The sequence below is a fragment of the Herpailurus yagouaroundi genome, unplaced genomic scaffold (genome assembly GCF_014898765.1).
Source record: "Herpailurus yagouaroundi ecotype Mexico unplaced genomic scaffold, PumYag 140, whole genome shotgun sequence".
Lineage (NCBI taxonomy): Eukaryota > Metazoa > Chordata > Mammalia > Carnivora > Felidae > Herpailurus > Herpailurus yagouaroundi.
In genome coordinates this window covers 10,968,269-10,982,038 of record NW_024412395.1, presented here as the reverse complement: position 1 = coordinate 10,982,038, position 13,770 = coordinate 10,968,269, and the positions used below count along the sequence as shown (strand labels likewise).

The following is a 13,770-nucleotide window of genomic DNA, read 5'->3' as shown; positions in this document are numbered from 1 at the left end:
ATGCCTTATTGGTAACACATAATTTAGGACTGCTTGTTATGTCTGTCTTTTAATTAGGGAGTTCAGACCATTTACATTTAATGTGATTACTGATATGATTGGATTGAAATCTACCACTTTGCTATTTGGGTTTGGTTTTGTCCATCTGTTATTTCTTCTTCTACATTCTTTTGACAAATGGCTCTCTGACAATTTTTATGATTCCACTTTAACCCTTCTGTTCGCCTATTATCTATAACTCAGGTAATGTGTGTGTGTGCCCGAACATGTGGTTGCTCTAAGATTTGCAGTAAACAGCTTTAACTTATCAGTCTACCTCCAAGCGACACTGTAACACTTTATAGAGAGTGAAAGAATCTTACGCTTCCAGGGGCACCTGGGTGGTTCAGCCTGTTGAGCAACTGACTTTGGCCCAGGTTATGAAGTCACGGTTCATGAGTTCAAGCCCCGTATCTGGCTCTGTGCTGACAGCGCAGAACCTACTTTGGATTCTGTTTCTCTCTCTCTCTGCCCCTCCCCAGCTTGTATGCACGCCCTCTCTCTCAAAAATAAACAAACATTAAAAAAAAAAGAGGACCACCCAGGTGGCTCAGTTGCTTAAGCATCCAACTTCCGCTCAGGTCATGATCTCAGGATTCGTGGGTTCGAGCCCTGCATTGGGCTCTGTGCTGACAGCTCAGAGCCTGGAGCCTGCTTCACATTCTATGTCTCACCTCTCTGTCCCTCCCGCACTCGCACTCTGTCTCTGTCTCTCTCTCTCTCAAAAATAAACATTGCAGAAATGTTTTAATAAAAAAATTTAAAATAAAAAGGATCTTATGTTTCTATTTCTCCCCTCCTAGGCCTTGTACTAGTTCTGTCATATATTTTCCATAAACGCCACAACATGGTTAGTGTTTTTCTTTACGTGATGAAACATATTTTAAGAAAATTTTTTAAATAAGGGGAAAAAAAGCCTTTCATATTGACCCATGTTTACCATCTCCAATAGTCTTCATTTCTTTGTGTGCCTCCAAATTTCCATCTGGTATCACTTTCCTTCTGTTGGAAGAAGGCCCTTTAACATTTCCCATAGTTGATGTTTCCTGGTGATGGTCTCTTTCAGCTTCTGTACGTCTAAAAAGTCTTTCTTGGGGCGCCTGGGTGGCGCAGCGGGTTAAGCGTCCGACTTCAGCCAGGTCACCATCTCGCAGTCCGTGAGTTCGAGCCCCGCGTCAGGCTCTGGGCTGATGGCTCGGAGCCTGGAGCCTGTTTCCGATTCTGTGTCTCCCTCTCTCTCTGCCCCTCCCCCGTTCATGCTCTGTCTCTCTCTGTCCCACAAATAAATAAAAATGTTGAAAAAAAAATTAAAAAAAAAAAAATAAAAAGTCTTTCTTATGCCTCCATTTCTAAAAGATGGGAATAGAATCCTAGATTGACTTTTTGTCTTTCAATACTTTAAAGATGTCGCTCCGCATCTTCTGACATGCACTCACTCATTCTGATGAGAAGTCTGTGTCTTTCCTCTTTGTTCCTCCTAATATAATGTGTTCTTTCTTTTGGCGGGGGGGGGGGGGGGGGAGCTGTATTTAAACTTTCTCTTTATCACCAGCTATAAGCGACTTCATTATATATGCTTTGGTATAGCTTTCTTCATCCTTCTTTTGCTTGGGATTTGTTGAACTGCTCGAATATGTGGGTTTATAGTTTTCATCACATTTGTAAAATTTTCGACGATCATTTCTGTCCCCGTCCCAGCTTCCCTCCTCATGGTCTCCAATTACACGTATATCTGGCTAATGGCAGCTGCCCCACCCCTCCCTACCGCTCTATTTATTTTTCTTTCGGGGTTTTTTTCTATGCTTTATTTTAGACTGTTTTTGTTGCTTTGTTTTCAGTTTAAGAATCTTTTCTTCCGCATCTGATCTACATGTTAATCCTATTCGGTGAGTATCCATCTCAGACGTCGTAGTTTTCATCTCTAGTTCAATTTGGGATTTTTTTCTTTCCATATCTTCCATTGCTAACATGTTCAACTGTCTTGTCTACCTTCCTGAACATTTGCAGTATAGTTATAATAATTTTCAACTGTCCTTGTCTACTAATTCTGTCATCTGCAGCATTTCTGGGCTGGTTTTACTGGATTGATTTCTCTCCTAATTATGGGTCATATTTTCTCACTTCTTTGCATGCCTGGTAAGTTCTGATTTGATTCAGGTCATTGTGAATTTTATCTTGTTGAGTGCTGGATATTTGTGTGTTTCTATAAACATCCTGAGCTTTGTTAAACTACTTGGAAACTTAGATCCTTCCGAGTCTTGCTTTCGAGCTTTGTCAGGTGAGAGCAAGCGGAATTTACCCTAGGGCTCATTGTGCCTTACAATTTCAGCAATACCCCCTTACGTACTCTGCCTGCTAACCTGTGAATTACAAGCTCTTCCATTCTGGCTGGTGTGGAGAAAAAAAAAAAAAAAAAAGAAAACTATTCTCAGGCCTGTCTGAGCTCTGAGCATGCTGCCTTCTGCTTCCTTCAGATTGTTCTTCACCTTGACTTCCGGTAGTTTCCTTATACCCTTGTGCTGACTGTATTCAACTGAAGACACACGCTCTGCAAATCTTCAGAGCATTCCCTTTGCACAGCCCTCTCCGTTCCAGGTCTCTGTCCTATGAAGTCTCCTGGCTCCCCTCCAGTGTGCCAGCTGTTGAGCTGAACTCATGGAACTCACCAAGTTCTACCTGCTCTGTAGCCTACAGACTCCCTCCAGGTGGTAAGGTGGCACAATCACAGGGGTCACCTTGTTTGCTTCCCCTATCCCAGGGACCATTGTCTTATGCTGCCTGATGTCCGGTATCTGAAAACCACTGTTGCGTAAATTTTGCATAGTTTGGTTGTTTTTTTTTGTTTTTTTTTTTTTTTAGTTGTTCCAGGCAAGAGTGAGTTCAGTTCCTGTTGCTCACCTTAGCTGAAAGGAAAAGTCTGGGGCCTACCTATTACATTCTGAAAAGGATGTCCAACTTTACACAGAGTTTTTCTTTTATCTTTCCTCACCTTTGAACTTAACTTTGAGACCTAATGAACTTTTACAGGAGAATCTGGGATTACAGAATGAATTCTGCAAAAATTAATTTAATATTTCATTATTGGAAAGTTGATGAGAAGGTAACCACTAACTTTCCTCATTCACTTAGGTCTCCATGAAAGGCATCCATAGAAAAATTAATAAGCAAAATAAGGCAACATAATAAATATACTGCTGGCAGTTAGGATGCCCCCCAAAGAAGTCTGACGTGTTAAAACATACATTTCAATATAAAAATCAATAAAGTCTCAAAAATTATTAAAATATCAACAGGCAATAAAATAATTCTTTACCTCATAGTAAAGGCTATAAAAATAGGAGTACAGTTTGTAACTTATTTTTAGACTTTTGGGAAAGCACAAACACCTAAGGGAAAGAAGTGACCAGTTCAAGGACTAATCAGTATTAGCAAGAACACCAAACACCATTAATCAGAATAATGTCCAATATTATAACTTAACAAGGGGTCCTGTCTATATAATAGTAAGATTCCAAGGTTCAGTTCTATCTAGATGCTATTCATTTTAATTATGAAATACTCTAAACATAAAAAGTGTGGAAAATGGAAAATTCCTTTAACCCACCAACCAAATTTAACATACTGTCATGACTGCTTCAGATCCTTTTCTATTTTTTATGAAATAAAACAATATAGATACAGCTGAAACCTATCTTTCCCTAGTCCCCTTATCTCTCCTTTCCTAGAAGCAAGCACTAACTGCCCCTAACTTATCATATCCCCTATGTTGTTATACTCTCATTCTATAAGTCACAGCCACAGAAAACAGAGTGTTATTTTGTGTTTTAAGTTTACAGAGTTCAGAATTTAAACTAAAGAATCTAGGGGCACCTGGGTGACTCAGTCAGTTAAGATCCGACTTCAGCTCAGGTCATGATCTCGCAGTTCATGGATTCGAGCTCCATGTGGGGCTCTGTGGGGACAGCTCAGAGCCTGAAGCCTGCTTCAGATTCTGTGTCTCCCTCTCTCTCTGCCCCTCCCCTGCACGTGCTCCGTCTCTCTCTCAAAAAATGAATAAACATTTAAAAAAATTAAACTAAAGGATCTACAGTATATTTTTTAGTACAAACTAGAAAGCATCACCTCAACATAGTGTTGAAGGACAGGTCTCTTTGTGACAAGGTGATAATGTGCTGTGACTATGCTACTACAAAATTACCCTGTTCCTTTCTAAAAAAAAAAGGGGAGGGGGACCAGGGGACTGCTTCTTTACAGCAGCATGTGAAATAATAAATGTAGAAAGAACCACACAGTAAGAAACATCCTGATTTCTAGCAATATCAGCGATTCAGATAAGGATCACTGGTAAATACTAAGTCTGCTGGAAACAAGATATGTATATGGTCTCAATGTTTATCACTCCATATGCTACTTATTAATTAGAAAGATACTTTTACAACAGAGAAATCCAGCAGCCAGTGCCTTAACCAAATGACTGAAATCTATATGACCAGTAACAGGACAAAGCAACATCAAGCGCTTTCGGATATGATGCAAAGAAGAATGAGTCACCTCCATCGGAGGTCAGCAAACTATTTATGTAAAGGCCAGCTTGTCAACATTTTAGCTTTTGTGAGCCACACAGTGTCTGTCACAGCCATGGCTGTGTTCCAATAAACTTCGTTTACGGAATCAGGTGGCAGCAGGTGGCAGGTCAGACTTAGCTTGTCGTAGCTTGTCCACCTGCAACCTAGGCGGTAATCCTGCCAAAAATGTTTAACCTGAATCTGATCATGAGAAAACAATCAAATAAATCTAGATAAAAAAAAAAATCAATATAGTGACAGATAAAAGGTGGGGGGGCTGCTCCAGATCAAAAGGAATTAAGAAGACATGGTGTGCCAAGACACAATGGAACCTGAGATACATGCTTCTAAATGAAGGAAACCAGTCCGCCAAGACTACATATTGTGTAAGTCTAAGTACATGATATCCTGGAAAAAGCAAAACTAGAGGCATTAAAGGGCTCAGTGGTTGCCTGCGGCTTGTGGGGGAGGATGAGCGGCAAACAGTGGGGGATTTTTATGGTGGTGAAACTATTCTGTACAACAGTGTCATGGTGGCTACACAACATTAGTCATCTGTTGAAGCCCACAGAACTTTAGAGCACAAAGAGTGAGCTTGAATGTGTGCAAAGTGAAAAACCACCATTTAGGAGGGCGGAAGATCCCAGGAAAGATTTCAGATAGTGACCAAAGAATCCAGCTGCATTGCCAATGTATGAAGCAACCTTCCTGAAGGCAGTGAAAGAAAGGCTGCTGATCTAATTAACCGTGGCAATGAAGAGATTCTTGTAAGACTAAGGCAAAAGGAGCTGCACAAAAGCACTGTGCTCTAGTTAATATCAAGTTGCTTCCCAGAGGGTCTAGATGAAAAACTCTGATACTGCTAGACATGTAAACTGGAATTAAAGAATTAAGTAAGTGGATGGCAGAGGATGGGAGCCAGAGTTCTCATTCTTGGAGTGGAAACACAAATCCGCCAGGGGAGGAAGCTAGAAGGAGACATGTTGGGATGGACTGGAAAACATCAGGAAGGACTCATGTTTACCACACAGATACAGATGGTGACATGAAAACACTTGGGGATGTGTGTATGCGCACAGGCTGCCCTTTCAGCAGAGAGAGCTTTATTTTTGTTTGTTTTTAATATTTATATATTTTGGGGAGAGACAGACCGTGAGTAAGGGAGAAGCAGAGAGACAGGGAGACACAGAATCCGAAGCAGGCTCCAGGCTCTAAGCTGTCAGCACAGAGCCCGACGTGGGGCTTAAATTCACAAACCGTGAGATCATGACCTGAGCCGAAAGTCGGACGTTCAACCCACTGAGTCAACCAGGTGCCCCTCAGCTGAGAGAGCTTTAAAGAACAATACCCCAGGAGTAATGACCACACCCAGATCTGCGTTCAGGGACCAGGGATCCTTTGAGAAATGGCTCATTCTGGGACAGAGACAGGAAATCTACACAATGAGCCTGAAGCATCTTATAGTGCCAGAAAGTAAGAAAGTACTCAAAACACACATACATGCAGAGATGGTATACGAGGGATGAAGGAGTTCTGAACTGCAAGTCTGGACAAACCCTCCACAGCTTTTTTCTGTTTTGTGGGTGAAATGATTTTACATTTAGAAGATCTCACGTGTTACAAAATATTTAAATACTTCCAAATCAAAGATTAATGAAAAGGTCTTATATTAGCTCAATAGCTGGTTTGGACACTATTCTGAATCTAGAAAGTCATCTATATAAGGTATATACAGTATATACTGTATATACAGAGGTATATACAGTACCTCTGTGATCAGAATATCTGAATAACATCCATCCCCCATATGTTAATAACAGGTTTATTTTATTTTATTTTATTGTATTGTATTTTATTTATATACTCATACATAAATATAATCTGTATTTATATACTTATTTATAAATAAATGAGCTTATATTTACTGCATTTATATAACTTTAGGTTTTAATAGCATGATGTTGTGGAACAGTGATTGTCAATGGAGAATGAATCCAATTTAACCAAAGTTCCTTGGCTGAGGGAGAAATACAGACAGACAAAGCAGGAGACTAGATGAAGGACGGCAAAAAAGTGAAGAACAGTTAGAAAGGCAAGTCATCTAAAAAAACCCCAAAAGATCAAGGCACGCAAGCGTGGCTCAGTCGGTTAAGCATCCGACTTCAGCTCAAGTCATGATCTCATGGCTAGTGAGTTCGAGCCCCGCATCAGGCTCTGTGCTGATGGCTCAGAGCCTGGAGCCTGCTTCGGATTCTGTGTCTCCCTCTCTCTTTGCCCCTCCCCGACTCTCACTCTCTCTCTCTAAAAAATGAATAAACATTTAAAAAAATGTTTTAAATAACCCCAAGAGATCATTCATCACAGTGACCACTTTTGGCTGTGTGCAAAATTCACTGTGCCACGGTGGCAAACCTCTCTGCTCGCTGTCCGTGTTCAAAACGCTAGCGCAAGGTGAACTCCATGCAAAGACTCACGGACAGTGGGTCCATTTAGCTCAGAGATCCCACCTCAGCAAGAGAGGCAGGAGAACAGAAAGGAGGCAACTTAGCGCGGTGTTTAAGAGCACACGTTGTACAGTTAAACTGCCTGTGTCGAATTGCAGCTTTGGCTTTTATTAGCCACATCACCGCAGGCAAGTGTGTTAACCTCTCTGTCCCTCAGCTGGTTCACGTGTAAGATGAGGACATAACCGATCCCACTTTAGAAGGATTCTGTGAGGATGAAATGAGATCACCTAGTTAGTTTAAGCTCCGAGCACAGGACCACATACAAAGTTCGTTATCATTATTACTTGAAAAATTCCCCAGAAATAAACTCTTTGGTCTTCGTCACATACAAAACTGTAAAAGGTAGACAGGTGGCCCACCGACCTTTCAGAGAGGTTCCACAGTGCTTCCAATCGGATAGGCTTGGGCACAGAGCCCATACCCCAAAAGTTCACCTTTTAGTGTCCCACCTGCACGTGTCCTACCCGCACAACTAAAACAAGCAGAGGCCATGTTGTTACTAACACGGGTAAAAGATGTGGGAAGGCTCGGCCGAGCACCGAGCTGTGATCGGTACTGCTGCTCTAACGGAGAAGGCGTCCTAGGGTACCTAGAAGGAGAAGAGTACAGTGACCCCGGGGGGACTATGTCTCTTTCTGCCACTGCAGTAGCCTGAAGATCACACCTCATTCTCAAGGACTTCACGAAGAACCTATCCTGCACCGTACCAAGAACATCAGAGCGCTTACAAGGTCAACACTAAGAAACGCTGTCAGCCATAACATACAGACAGGTTTTAAAGTAAGCAATGTAGGGGTTTGTTTTTACTTCAAAACCCAAATATGCTTTTTGGTGTTATCTTTTCCAAAAGCAGGACACTCTGCAATTGGCAATATCTTAGTGCCAACTCTCAACTCCCCGCTAAGAATTAAGAACACAGCAACAACAACAACACATACTCTATACGTCAGCCTGTAGTTACTTTCACGAACAATTATGTTCTCATGAAATCTTTCACAGTCACTACGAAGCCAACTGACTGGTCTGTCTTCTGTATATGTCGCCCACCTTGACCTATACAGGTAATACTGAGTAGTAAAACTACCAAAATTAGAGGTCGGGGGAAATATGAGGGAGAAGAGTTGAGAAGATTTACAAAGTCAATCAGGAAGTACAATGTCAAGAATTCACCACATTTTGGATTTGGAGCATGCGCTCTAGGCTCAGACCCAGCCTGATGGAAAAAGCCCCCCGAGTGGAGACCGCTGATCCCCAAGAGGCTGGTCTGCCAGATGCCTGGCCTTGCCCAGAGTCTGACCACATCTGGCATGTTCCGGGACAGGGCCAGCTGGGACTCCATCCCAGGCTGCGGGTGGTGGGGGGAGGGTACGGAAAAATGAATCAATCTGCACTGCAGTCCTGACTGGTGTCCTCATCTGTGTGAGACAACATGTGTGTTCAGAGCAGTGAGGGATAAATAAAATACTGATGATGGTGGGGAAAAAAAAAAAGGAATTTACCACATTTTAGAAACTTAGCTATATACATTTCCACTGCATATATATAAACCAAGATACTGGTTTTGCAATATCATTCTCCAGTAATGGAATCAGAGCTCCTCAGAAAGATAGCTGCTTCCAGGGCTGAAGCAGGGAAAGAACAGGACAAGTCTGGAACACCTTGTACCAAAAAAGTAAAGAAGTGCTCAGAGAATGATGGGGACGTGTTAGAAGGGCCTGCGGCCCAATGGAAGGGGCTGTCACCAGCCAAAATGGGGATACCTGGAGCATCAAAACAAATAATGAGGGGCGCCTGGGTGGCTCAGTTGGTTGGGCGTCCGACTTTGGCTCAAGTCATGATCTCACGGTTTGTGAGTTCGAGCCCCGTGTCGGGCTCTGTGCTGACAGCTTGGAGCCTGGAGCCTGCTTCAGATTCTGTATCTCCCCCCGTCTCTGTCCCTCCCCTGTTCATGCTCTGTCTGTCTCTCAATAATGAATAAGTGTTAATAAAAAATAAAAATAAAAAATAAATTTTTAAAAATTTTAAAAAACCAACAAAATAAATAATGAGAGTAAAGAATTATAATCCTCTGACTAAAGTAAGAATCTGCGAGTCCACAGTGATACGATTAATGATTAAATAAATAAATGGGATGGCGGAGGTGGGGGCTGTTCCTTAGTGGAGAAAAACAACTACCATATGTAAGAGGAAGGACAGAATAGGAAAAATCACCATTTGCCAATTATCATCATAATCACTGATCCCGGCAAGAATCATCAAAGAATACTAAACTGGTGGATCAAAGTTTGAGAAGTAACAGGATATTCACATGGCCTCCAAATATATCCCTACAAACTACTTTTCGATTACGATTAAAATTTGCAGTGGAGAAACCTGACAGACTCCACTCCAACCAACTGATCAGAGTTACCATTGCCAGTACTGGTGTTGATGGACAGTGGAGCCTCCTGGTGTGATGCACAGAGAAGCCTGCATCACGTCCGGGACTGCTCTGCCAAACATAGAACCTAAACCCAACTGTGAGAAGACACCAGAAAAATCCAACCCAGATGCACTCTATAAAACAACTGGCCCGTGCTATTCAAAGCTGCCAACGTGGGACGCCTGGGTGGCTCAGTTGGTTAAGTGTCTGACTTCGGCTCAGGTCATGATCTCACAGTTTGTGAGTTCAAGCCCCGCGTCGGGCTCTGTGCTGACAGCTCGGAGCCTGGAGCCTGCTTCCGATTCTGTGCCTCCCTCGCTCTGTGCCCCTCCCCCGCTCATACTCTAAAAAATAAATAAACATTAAAAAAAAATTTTTTTTTAAAAGCTGTCAATGTGATGAAGACTGTAGACTAAAGGAATCACAATGTCAGGGGAGCCTGGGGGGCTCAGTCGGCTAAGCGTCCGACTTCAGCTCAGGTCATGATCTCAAGGCTCATGAGTTCAAGCCCCACGTCGGGCTCTGTGCTGATAGCTCGGAGCCTGGAGCCTGCTTCACATTCTGTCTGGGTCTCCCTCTCTCTCTGCTCCTTCCCTGCTCACACTCTGTCTCTCTCTCTCTCAAAAAGAAAAATAAACATTAAAAAAAAAAAAAACAAGTCAGATTAAAGGAATTGAATGTAGCATGTGCCCTTGAATTTTCTTTTGCTATATTTCAGTGTTAAGTTCCTGATTTTGATCATTGTACTGTAATTATGTACGAGAATTTCTTGCTTTTAAGAAATATACACTTAAATATTTAGAGATAAAGGAGAATCATGTCAGCAATATACTTCTAAATGGTTCAGAAAGAAAAAAATGAAGGGGTAAGTTCAGTAAGAGAGAAAAGGGAGAAAAGGAGACAAAGGTGGAGGGGAGGGGAGGCTAAGGATAAAAAAAAAAAAGTAACAAACCACTAACATTTCAGGAACCTCTGTGAGAGCATCTAGGAATTCTCTGTCCTATTTTTGAAACCTCTCTGTGTCTGAAATTATGTCAAAGTAAAAAAAAAAAAAATTAAGTTGGATATAAAGTGATACATTTGTCAAAACTCAGGGAACTGTATGTAATCTGTCCATTACATCATATATAAATTACATTTCGATTAAAATAATAAAAGCTTATTCTAGGTGTTTTATCAAATGTTGATGATTGGAACACTTCAATAATTAAAAACAGGGGTTAGAAACCCATCGAGGTCCTACAAAAAGCCTTCACTGACTTCATGCCTATCGAACGTCAAGCTCAAAATGAAAAACGAACACCAGTTGGGTCTGGCTGTCATTTCTGTGATCACACTGACCCACAGCACTCATGATTTTCCGGCTATAAAGACGGAGGCCTGCCACCTTCTGAGCATGCTCCGCGTGAGGCCCTCTGTGTGCTCAGCCGGTAACGCCATGAGCTACACCGCATTCCCTTGTTAATCAATCTCCAAATCCATAAGCCCACCACAAGCAAACCGAGATCTTAAGTTTTTTTAATTAAAAAAACGGGGGGGGGGGAGGAAGTGGCACCTGAGTGGCTTGCTCGGTTAAGCATCCGACTCCTGGTTTCAGCTCAGGTCATGATTTCATGGTTTGTGAGTTCGAGCCCCACGTCAGGCTCTGCGCTAACAGTACGTACACAGCCTGCTTGGGATTCTCTCTCTTTCTGTCTCCCTCTGTCTCTGCCCCTTCCCTGCAGAGGCTCTCTCTCCCTCTCTCAATTTAAATAAATACACTTTAAAAAAAAAAAAAAAAGGCAGGAGGGGGTGGAAGAAGCCAAACATGAGGGTAATGATTCCTGAGGAGTGCGCACGCAATGCCCAAAGAGCCTTGGGAAGATATTCTGGCTGATGCCAAAGCCCAGACCAGGAGCTGGCCTACCACCTGGCTGAGAACCTAAATTAATATCTTTCAAAGTAGTTTTAAAAGATTACCATCAATACAGTAGTCGACTATTTTTCTCAAAATATTGATAAAATGAAATGATTAAGACATGTCATACCTTGCTTTAGAAATACTATAAATTCCTTTGTAGTTTGGTCCAAATTAACTCCATGATACACTATAGGTTTGAAATTGCGATGCTCAAAAGAACGAATGAGGCGTACTGTAATGGTCACTTCTCTGGAAGCCATGCGGAGAAATTCCTGTGGCGAGGGACATGAGAACAGTCTGAATAACATCCATTCACAATTACCCAACAAGCGTGCATTTCCACCATCAGCTCCAGGGCGCCCGGCCATCATTCCCACGCTGCATGGTTACTGACGGAGTCCCCAAACCCAGGCCAGATCCCAGGCACCCAAAAGGGTCCCAAGGTTACCCCCATCTGTCCACTGTGACCCTGGACAGCTCTGTCACAGTCACTGATGTCCTGATTGGCACAAAACGAACAGGGCCCAGAGGAACACAAGTGACACAGGTGTGTGGGTGCGTGTACGGGAAGAAGTGGGGTTTCCAAGTGGATGCATGGCATAGACATGACTGAATGGGATTTGCTGTGCCAGATGTCCCCTCGCTTCGTCCTGAGACAGAGTCAGCTAACAATACGTCACGGTTTAATCTCACAACTGCTGCCAGATTTCAGTGCTGATTTCATTTTCTGCTGTGGTATTTTCCCTCTTTCACGCTATTGTTTAAGCACGTTCGCCTCATTCTAAAACTACATGCTCGTGCTATGTGCCAGCTGTTAATGTCATCTCCCCTAACTCTATCATCAAACCATGAGGTATTACACTGATTTTAAAGATGAGGAAACAGACTTGGAGAGACTGCACAAATTGCCCAAGGCCGTAAAGCAGGTAAATAATGGAGCCACATTTAATTCCAAACTGATGCCTGAATCGTGGCTCCCTTGTTTACCTGTTCCAAAGTCCATGCTCTCATACACTATCAGAAAATCACACCAAATTATTTCCTCAAAAATCTGCAAAGTTGCTTATGATCTAATGAGAGAATTATGGTCTACTTCTATCCAGTAATAAGTACTTCATGCTTTCAACTCTGCATACAATTTGCAGCCGTAATATACAATTGTATTTGGGAAAAAAACACCTGTAATACTACATATTAGACATCTAACCTCCCTAGTAATCAGAGAAATTCAAAATAATGAGATCACTTACTGAACTAACAGACTAAAAAATCTGATAATATCTAGTGTCGGCAAGGGTGTAGAGCAATGAGAATTTAATCAGGGAAGGTGGGCATCCTAAACAGGTACACTTTTGGAGACAATCTGGCAATATTTAGTAAAACTGAAGATATATGCTCCTTTCAATCCAGCAATTTCATTCATAGGTACCTGAGGGAACCTCCCAAATATGTGCAAAAGAACATTGTTTATTAATTCCAAAAACTGGAAACAAAATGTCCATCAACAGAAGAGGTAAGTAAACTATGGCATTCGGTGAGACAGTATAGGCACTAAAAATAAATGGACTATACACACCAACATAAATGAATCTCAAAAATATTATGGCAAAGGAGGGGCAGCTGGGTGGCTCAGTCGGTTAAGTGTCCGACTCCAGCTCAGGTCATGATCTCACGGTTCATGGGTTCAAGCCCCACATAGGGCTCTGTGCTGACAGTGCAGAGCCTGCTTAGGATTCTTTCTCCTTCTCTCCCCATCCGATCCCCACTTGTGCTCTCTCTCTCAAAATAAATAAGTAAACTTTAAAAAATATATATTGTCATCTGCAAAAAGCGAAAGCTTGACTTCATCTTTGCCAATTTTGATGCCTTTGATTTCCTTTTGTTGTCTGATTGCTGATGCTAGAACTTCCAGCACTATGTTAAACAACAGCGGTGAGAGTGGGCATCCCTGTCGTGTTCCTGATCTATGACCCAGCAATAGCACTGCTAGGAATTTATCCAAGGGACACAGGAGTACTGATGCATAGGGGCACTTGTACCCCAATGTTCATAGCAGCACTCTCAACAATAGCCAAATTATGGAAAGAGCCTAAATGTCCATCAACTGATGAATAGATAAAGAAATTGTGGTTTATATACACAACGGAATACTACGTGGCAATGAGAAAAAATGAAATATGGCCTTTTGTAGCAACGTGGATGGAACTGGAGAGTGTGATGCTAAGTGAAATACGCCATGCAGAGAAAGACAGATACCATATGGTTTCACTCTTATGTGGATCCTGAGAAACTTAATAGGAACCCATGGGGGAGGGGAAGGAAAAAAAAAAAAAAAAA

General features: G+C 42.1%; 1 protein-coding gene across 10 annotated transcripts in view; it reads right to left on the bottom strand.

The window, feature by feature from the left end:
* CUNH2orf76 (chromosome unknown C2orf76 homolog) overlaps positions 1-13,770 on the bottom strand; it is a 77,394-nt gene that overhangs the window by 30,129 nt on the left and 33,495 nt on the right. For all 10 annotated transcript variants that reach the window (XR_005790197.1, XM_040474857.1, XM_040474865.1 and 7 more), the window contains one exon: positions 11,561-11,705. Coding sequence is in view for 9 of the 10 variants with exons in the window: in XM_040474857.1 (XP_040330791.1) it covers positions 11,561-11,705 (145 nt within the window). In the remaining variant the exon portion in view is untranslated. Of the gene's footprint in view, positions 1-11,560; positions 11,706-13,770 lie in introns of those variants that run through there.